Source organism: Volvox carteri (assembly GCF_000143455.1).
Source record: "Volvox carteri f. nagariensis unplaced genomic scaffold VOLCAscaffold_36, whole genome shotgun sequence".
Classification (NCBI taxonomy): domain Eukaryota; kingdom Viridiplantae; phylum Chlorophyta; class Chlorophyceae; order Chlamydomonadales; family Volvocaceae; genus Volvox; species Volvox carteri.
The window spans coordinates 766,154-775,325 of NW_003307579.1; the positions used below are offsets into that span (position 1 = coordinate 766,154).

Here is a 9,172-nt window from a genome sequence, read left to right on the forward strand (position 1 = left end):
AATTCCCATTTAGACAAAAACGTGGCGATTATAGAGCGATTCGTTTTAGACCTTCTGTGTAGGCGAACGGTATTGGGCGAATGCTTCGCGAAAAGTTAGCATGAGACCGCTATTGCAGCACAAAGACCTAGAAGGTGCGGCAGGATCCCGGGGAGGACGTGTGTGTGCGATATGGCGCGCCGAAACCCGCCTTAACAGCCGGTGCTCCGTGCCTAAGTTTGAAGCGCCGTCCAGCTTGGACCAGCCTTCAAGGATGGTTGGGATTGGTTAGGATATAGCCTGCCCGCCACAGCAGCGGTTCCAGGCCAAACTATCTGCTTGGCTTTTGTGTGATGCGGTTGCGTGTTTACGGCGACAGCGCAGTGAGCTTGCGATTTATGCGTGAACCGTGGGTCGCAGTTCTTCACAAAAAAAATAGGGGTTGGGTGCGGTGGCCGCATTACCACCCGTGACACAGTCCGATTCCCCTCAGGATGTGGGGCCATTCCGCTCAAAGTAAAAAAAGGGGAGGGGAGTGGGGGAAGGAGAGGCCTGCGTCACGTTTTGCACATCCTTGCAAATGTCTGGCAGAGTATCGTATGCTTTAGGAAAACCGCTCATGTCCTGTAGCCTTCATGGCTTGCTGTTCGGTTGTGTTCAAGGTGTCGGATAGGACAGGGTGAGGCGGAACCGGGGCTGCCAAGCAAGGGCCTTACACCACTGCAAAGCAAAGGCAGCGCTGTCCAGCGCGGCCACACCGGCACGGCCGAAAAAGCTGACACACAGCACTAGACGACGAAACGCAGCATTAATGACTGCGTCCGTTTGACACCCGCCCCGAGGGCAAACCTGAACCGTCAGCGACGTACGAACCGTGCCCTGGCCAGCGGGGCTGGCCCGGCAACATTCCTAGCGTGCAACGAAACTGGTGCTTTGGCCGTGCAGTGATCGTTGTACACTGATGCGTCTGGCGTTCCGAGTGGGCTGCACAATCACCAGGTCTCCAACTGGGCCGAGCCTGCCGCTTGTAAACGAGGGACACTGAGGGCGTGAGGGAGGGAAGTGAGAGCAACAAAAAGCTCCAGTAGTGTAGGCAGAAGTAAAGAGATATCAGCTGAAGTAACAAAATTTGAAAATTGGCAAGCCGAACGGCTGCCATGCATAACTCAGCTTAGAGGCTATACTCGCTTCGCTTCTGCCGCATCTATCCTATAGCCTTCATGCCTTGCTGTACGGTTGTGTTCGGGCTGCCGGATAGGACAGGGTGAAGCGGAACCAGGGCTGCCAAGCAAGGGCCTTACTCTATTGCAGAGAGCAAAGACAGTAGGAGGCGCCCCCAGGCGGCCCATAGCTCAGGCGAGGCCCAGGTTGCGCGTAGTTTCCAGTGCGGCATCATCCCTTCAAGCGGGTCTCTTCAAGTACCCCTCTGGCCGCTGCTGCACTGCTTCCCCCGATGTGCATGGAGTGTGGCATGATTCCACGCTTGATGCCCACGGCGCAGCACATGGCCGCGAGCGCCTCCTGGAATGAGGTGTAGCTGAGGCTGCTGATAGATAACTGAACATAGCCGGTCCTCTGCCGCTCACCTTTACCCTGCACAGCAGCGGACACACACCCTCCGCGGGGAAGCTGGGGACAAGGGTGGAGTTACCAGACCACAGCAGCCTATCTGTCAAGTCCACTAGGCAAGCCACGCCCCCTACACGTGCGATCCGCGCGGTCTGCCCTTTCCCCTCCTGGCCCGTTTTGGACCTGGGCAGTGTAATCGCCATCTGAGTGTCGTGCAGGGTGAGCAGATCGTGCTTGACGGAAATCTGGGCTAGGCCGTAGAACCCCAGGAAACCCGCAATCATGACCGATACCCTGCATATAAACTATTGGAGCTTATTGCTGCTCTCACTTCTAATTCCAAGACCTTACCGACTACTTTCAAGACTCGTCGACGTCCTACGAAACGATTAGACATCGCCGCGGAGCGCCTCTCTCCAAGAAAATACCAGGAGCAATCTCAGCACAAATGACTATGACTCAATTACCGGACGCTAGTCTGGGCTGATGTGCGGTGTTTTCCTTTCCTCCGTGGCTTTTAGGCGTTGTGGTATTGCCCTTGGGCCTTCGGCTCGTATGGGTAGTCTTACAGGTATGGGGTCACGCACCCCCAACCATGTAACACACACACACAAATGACTATACGGGTAAGAAGGCAAAGACAACGGGAGACAATTTGGTCAACACAGGAGCCACCGAAGCAGCCGGCGACGGGGGATCGGGCCAATTGCCGCCAGCCACTCAACACGACCTAGAAGCCGCCGAGGAGCTCTCGAGCGGAACGTCGACCAGGCCACTCTGCAGCAGCTGTTGCTGGGTGTCCTCTCAGCCATGCAGGCTAACGCCCAGAAAGTGTCAGCTAGGATCCCCGGACAGCACCATCGAAGCCTCGGGACCGCTCTCCGGAAGTAGTCATCGTCAAAGACATCAGCACCCTGCCATCCACAAGAGAACAGCTCGCCGCAATAAGGACCGTCCAAGCAAAAGACGCCCCAAAGCTAACAGCCCCCCACGAGCCATGAAGTTGCGCCACCTGCCATGCAAGATCTCGTAGGGGCCGTGTCGCTCCTGGGCCCGCCTTGGCCAGAGCCACGGAGTAGCACTTCAGGCGGCGGTGAGCGATCTTCAGGCACCCTCCCACGGTGGCCAGCTGGGTTCATTTGCCTCCAGCGCGGTGGTGGCAATCTCGAGGAGCATGAGCGTTCCTTCATCAAGCTGCTCACATGGGAGGCTGTGAGCTTTGGGGCATCGTTCGCCTGGACGTCGGTCCTTATCGCGGTGAACTTTTCTCTTGCAGATGGCATGGAGTTGATGTCTTTTACGATGACCACGTCCGGAGGGCAGTCACGAGGCTTCGATGGTGCTGTCTGGGGATCCCTTGCTGGCGCTTTCTGGGCTTTGGCCTGCGCCGCTGACAGGACACCCAGCAACAGCTGCTGCAGGGTGACCTGGTCGACGTTCCCGCTCATCAAATCCTCAGGGGCTTCTAGATCGCGTTGAGTAGCGGACGACAATTGACCCGAACCCCCCTCGCCGGCTGCTTCGAAGGCTAATGTGTTGGCCAAATTGTCCCCCGTCGTGTTTGCCTTCTTACCCGTCATACTTCGTTTATGCTGGGGCTGCTCCTGGTATACCTTGGAGAGAGGCGGTCCTCGGGGATGTCTAATCGTTGTGGTAGAGTGTCGACGAGTCTTGAAAGTAGTCGGTAACATCTTGGAAATAGAAGTGAGAGCAATATTAAGCTGCAATGGTGTAGGGAGAATGCTGGAGCTATGGAGATATCAGCTGAAGTAATAAGATTCGAAAATTGGCGTGCGGCTACCGTTCAATAACTTAGCTTAGGGGCTATATTCGCTTCGCTTTTGCCGCATCAAAGCTACAAAACTAGTAACTTCTCAGACGTGACCTGTTTCGGGTTGGCGCGATAAATCATACGTGCCCAGGGTCATAACCCGCCAAAACCGGCCGTACGTCTTGTACTCCACATCAAATCATTGCCTGCTGCCGGTCGGATTGTTTTGCGGGTTATTTAGCGACCCACCCAAACTGTGCACAGACCAGCTCCTCTGAGCTTTTATGTTTCTGGTTCGTCGGACAAGGTCTGTGACAAGATGCGAGGCTTTATGAAGTTCAAGCCCGGGCTAGAGGGTCTTTCCTGGCCTCCCTACACACTCGTTGAAGTCATTTCTTTCATCCCGCTCAGCAGCAAAGGTACTTCTGAGTCGCTTTTCCACATACCAACGTTCCTTTCCTGCATCTCGCCGACTCTACCGAACAAGACGTGTTCACCGCTCTATCTTTGATCAAATCGCGGCGACCTGCGCGATGAAGCAATTAGTAAGAGAGGGATGATTTGGCTCCATCCGCAGCCCCAGGTCATATGCGGTCACCAGCTTCACCTACCGGAGGGACCAACTCAACAGGCGGCGGAAGAAGGAGTGCATTTTAACTCTTCCGGGATGGATGGATGGATGGACGGATGCAGCACACCGGGAACTCCCGGAGCATGGAGGCCTCGTGACCGCTAACATGTCCCGACCAGCTCCCAAAGAGGCAGGGCAGAGAGGCAGATGAGCAGCGCCCGCCTCCTGGCCGCCCCCTACATGCGCGCACACCACCTACATCATGAACAGCACAAGACACCACCTACGGTCCCCTCCAGGCGTCCAGGTGTTAACCAGGTCGATGAAAGTAAATTCTTAGCACTCGTGCATCACATATCACACACAGCTCCCCAAGGCCGTCCTCCTCCACCGGCACCCGGTCCGCACCTCCTTCCAAAAGCCAAGGAAACAAGCCTTTCGCTCCCGCTGGTCAGCTCGCGGGATACGGCGCGCGCGAGCGCGCGGCCCCACACCCATCCAGACATGCATTTAATCGCTATCCCGATTAATCCTTCAGCTACAGCTGTAGCCCCCACGCGGCCCTCACTCCCCGGGGTCGGGTCGCATCTCAGCATAAAAATGACCCCATTCCCACCAGTACCAGTACCACCACCAATATCATTACCACCAGTACCACCACCACCAACAACAGCAAAAACAGTATCACCACCGCCAACAGCAGTACAATCCACACCGCTATCATACTTCTCGATCCATCATGTCGCTCCCCACCAGCGCCTCCCCAGACACCTAGCCAGGCCCTTCGCGAGCTCCGCGACGCGGATCGCCGCTGCTGAGGTCAGCAGCTCTCAGGCCCTAGCTTCTAACCGCACTTCACCCACCACCCTCACTCCCGGCCATAGCACTCCCCGGACGCCGCGGCCCGACTGCAGACATCTGAAATACCACCCCACACGCGATGTGCCCTGAAAAAGAACCCCTCCCGGGCTTCGGTGCCCTCCAGTGGCGACATCACCTCTAGCACAGTAACAATAAAACACATTTCCAACCCACATACATACATACATAATACTTAATTACATACATACGCTTCACTCGTCTGCACTCGTCTCGCTCACTCGTCTGCACCGCCACCTGGGATACACACAGATAAACACACACGACCAACAGCTCCAGGGGGACAGCGGCCCGCCGCGTCACACCACACCACACCACACCGCGGTGGGGTCCCTGTGCGTCCGTTGTGAAAGGATGATGGTGGGTTAAATGAAAGCAGATGTCGCACGCAGGAACGATAACCCCTAAAACAAGGAGAAGAAAGCAAACACTACAATACAACTGAATAACACCAAACTGCACACACGCGCGGCAATAACAACTATATATTTAACAAACAAATGCCTTTCGCGACTGTTTCTGTTGTCTCTCGAGCTTCCCTCGTCGCCCTTTCCCGCCCCACCTCTCTCACTCACACACATAGACACACACACACACACACACGCACACACACACACACACATCATTACCAGCATGCTGCCCTTCTTTATCCTTCTATTCGTGTTTCGCGGCGTATCCACACTCGCTCAGAGAGGAGGACCCCGGAGCTAATTCCCCAGGCCAGAAATATACCACCGCCCACCACATATACCCACCGCATTGCCCGGCCCGACGAGTACTCTACTCGGTTTGTCTGACATGACGTGATGCCAAAGAAGGTGATACGATGTATTCTGGCGTGCGCTTGCTCGGTTGTTCCATCCCTAAGTAAACCTACCTCCCTGCTCCGCCCGCCTCGCCTCATAGACAACACCGTAACGAGGCCGGTAGGGGTCATCGGAATACACACACATATGAGGTCTAAGGGCCTTCGGCTCACCTAGACCCATACACAACATTGTCCGGTCCCGGGCTCTCTCTTCATATGGGGAGCTCCTCCCACCACCACCTCCACCACCTCCATTACCACCACCACTACCATCATCATGTGACATGGCATAACACAACACATGTGTGTATGTCGACAACACAAGGCGGAGGTCAGGAGCCCCACTACCCCCTACAGACCGACTTGCAGGCGGGGCTACATGCATACATACATACATGCATGCATGCATGCATCGACCCTTCTAGCACTTCTTGACCGCATACTGGAATTTGTATGTATGAAATGATCCCCCACGTACGCACGTATGTATGTATTTCCAAATGGCGGGACACTTCTCGCTGCCACATCAGTCCCTCGCGCATCCGTGAACCAGCAGGTGCCCGATCACCCCGATCATCAAGAAACAGAAAAGCCAACCAGTACCCACCCCGGCACATCAAAGCTGCAACGCCCCACCCCACCCGACCTGATGCCGCACCACCCTACCTCCACACCCACATCCACATATGGACACCCACATATGGACATATGCACTGCTTTCTTACGGCAAAGCAACCAACAACCTCATTAACTCAGGCTCTCCCTCCAACAACCAATAAAGCCGTACGGCAGCAACCGTGCCGTACTTCTCCGCATAGAAAACTCAGGTCCGTTCGGTGTCTCTCGGGGACAATACACAGTACGACACGACACATGAAGACACACACACCACATAATACGTAGATACATACATACATACATACATACGCACACACACACACCGGCCACGCTAACAGTTCCGTTCGCAGCCCGTAGTTCCAGGCCCCAACCCGCACGCTCTCCTTCACAAAACAGCAACAAAGACAGGCACCGCTGGAGGGAAGAGGAGCAAGTGGGCAGCGGTGTTGCGGGGAAATGGAAAAGATGAAAGGGAAGCAGGTCACCCCCAACCCCCGGGTCGTGTATACCCCCCACAAAGCAGTCCAACGGGAGGGGACGGTCGCCCCTCCCTTTCTTTTTCTGTCTCTGTTATCCGGATGTACACATCAATCAACCCGCGACTGGTGATCATCACCTCAGTGCGAACCCCGTGCGCGTGTGCGCGTTGCTCGAACCAACGACACCGCAGAATATTCCATACGTAGACATACCTGTAAGTATGTATATGCATATAAAGATACGTATGCATGTATATGTATGTACTTCAGTCAACCATCCACCGAAAAATCCTTTCCCCCCATTCCTCGGCTGCGCTACTCGTGCCCCCCTTCACCTATCCCCGCCTCCAGCCCCCCACATACACTCACAATGGGTATCATCACCACCATAACCACCACCAACAAGACCACCATCGTACAGCTCTAAAAAAAGGTCGTGTCGCCAAAAGCTTTTTAAAGCCCGTACCTAATCCCACACAAGAGAACGGATGACCCCCTCACCCGCACCCGCCTCCTGAGCTCCCGGAGGTACATGCGCTCCTCCTTCTCCTTCTCCTCCCCCTCCTCCTCCCCCTCCCCTTCCCTCTCCCCCTCCTCGCCCTTCTCCTCCACCGCCCCAGGGTGGGGGCTGCGGGCTGCGGACATGAAACCGCATGACGCGATGCGACATGGCAGATGGCAGATCTCTAGCCTGCCCACCCAAGACCTCACACGTACGTACATACATACATACGTACGTACAAATCTGCATTTATACAGCCACAAAGAGCTACACAGACACAGACATACTTACAGACCGACGCACACATGGTTTAAACATGCGGTTTTAACACCTCAAGGGTACAACAGCTCACAACGACAAGGGGGGATCACGGCAGTTCACATTTGAGGTTGGGGCCCAGGACAGCGGCACATCCACCGCGCAGGACACGCAGAGCGGCAACAACACACACACACATACATACATACATACATACATACATACATACATACATACATACATACATACATACATACATACATACACACGCACGCGGTGAAAACAGCCATGGCCACAGCCATGGCCACAGCCATGGCCACAAAAGCACTGTGCACTTTTGCCATATAATCAGTAAACATGCGCTCTCAAGCTCTCAGGATTCACGGGAGCTTAATAACATAACGATTTCCAAAAGCAAGCAAGATCACTCCAAGGCGCCACGTCGCCATGACGTCCGAATACAATACCATCTACAAAGTTCTTCATGCTCAGCAAAGAAACCACCAGTGGCTGCAGACCTTCGCTGCGTTGCATGGCGGCACGGCGAAAGGCGGCGCGGAGCCGTTGCAACAAGAAGGTGTATACCGTGCCCATAACGTGCCGAGTAGCGTCGTACAGTGTAGGGTAGGGTAGGGTAGGGTAGGGCAGTGCTCTATTCCGTCACGCCGCGCCAACCCCGTCGGCACAGGTTCGGCCGCCATTCAATCCCTCGCCCCCCGGCCCCCGTGCGCTTCCGGAGGAGGCGCCAACCAACTGCTGTTTGTCAGCGGCTTCCTGCGCAGCATACAAGACACCGGCGGCGGCGGCAGTGGTAGCCGCCGCGGCGGCAGCGGCGCCACCACTGCTGCCGCCAACGGAGGTGAGCCGCTCCGCGACCGCCGCCGTGTCGCTGCACGACCCGCTGAAATGGTGGTGTTCCCCGGGGCTGTCGTACTCCGAACGTACGGGAGACGGCGCCTGACCGCTGCCGGTCTTAGGAATGATGATCGGCGATCCGGGGAGTACGACAGGGGCTGCAATACCCGCGACGCCGCCGCCACCAATGCCATCGCCGCCATTGCCCGGTGCCGGTGTAGCCCCGGCTGCGTATCTCGAGGTAACGGCTTGCTGGCCCGCTGGCGGGGGGTTTAGTTGGGCGGTCAGCTGATGTGCGCTGCTGCTAAGGGAGGACGCGGAGGGGGAGGGGCCGCCTGCAGCAGAGAAAGCGGAAGCAGCGGAGGTGAAGGAGCTGGGCTTTGGAGTACCGACGTCGCCGTTGTGACTGCCGCCCGCCGCCGCCACGGCGGCGGCAAAGGTGTTATTGAGCTCCTGCTGCTCCTGCTGCTGCTGCTGTTGCTGCTGGTGGAGCGGCGGCAGGGGCAGGGGCAGCGGCAGGGGCAACGGCGGCGGCGGCGGCGACGACAGAAGCGGCGGCGGCGGCGGCGGCGGCGGCTGAGACCCGCTCTGCCATTCCTGTTCCTGAACCGGTCCTGGATGTAGCTGCTGCTGCTGCTTCTGTAGCCCCGGACCGTGCTGCTGTAGCTGCTGCAATACTGGCGGAATCGCCGACGGCAGTAGCTGCTCCGGTTGTTGATGTTGCAGCTGCTGTAACTGCTGTTGCGCCTGTAAGTGGGCTATCTGCTGCTGAAGAGCCTGCCGCACCATTTGTTGTTGCTGCTGCAGCTGCTGCTGCTGCTGTTGATGATTATGTTGATGTTGATGTAGATGTTGTACGTGTGCAGCATTACGTGTTGCTGCA

At 56.4% G+C, this 9,172-nt stretch overlaps 2 protein-coding genes across 2 annotated transcripts in view; both read right to left on the reverse strand.

The window, feature by feature from the left end:
• Nucleotides 1-888: 888 nt before the first annotated feature.
• On the reverse strand, nt 889-4,614 carry VOLCADRAFT_94256 (uncharacterized protein; the record flags this gene model as incomplete). Its single annotated transcript, XM_002953496.1, has 4 exons — nt 889-1,020; nt 1,566-1,751; nt 2,751-3,269; nt 4,507-4,614. 4 exons carry the CDS (start codon nt 4,612-4,614, stop codon nt 889-891), a joined length of 945 nt encoding a protein of 314 aa, XP_002953542.1.
• A 372-nt stretch (nt 4,615-4,986) lies between these two features.
• The window catches only part of VOLCADRAFT_94257 (uncharacterized protein), a gene marked incomplete at both ends in the record, with an annotated part of 18,657 nt that continues 14,471 nt past the window's right edge, over nt 4,987-9,172 (reverse strand). Inside the window, 4 exons of the mRNA XM_002953497.1 lie at nt 4,987-5,006; nt 6,519-6,609; nt 7,176-7,309; nt 8,229-8,624. Of these exons, the coding sequence (XP_002953543.1) occupies nt 4,987-5,006; nt 6,519-6,609; nt 7,176-7,309; nt 8,229-8,624 (641 nt within the window). The remainder of the gene's footprint in view (nt 5,007-6,518; nt 6,610-7,175; nt 7,310-8,228; nt 8,625-9,172) is intronic.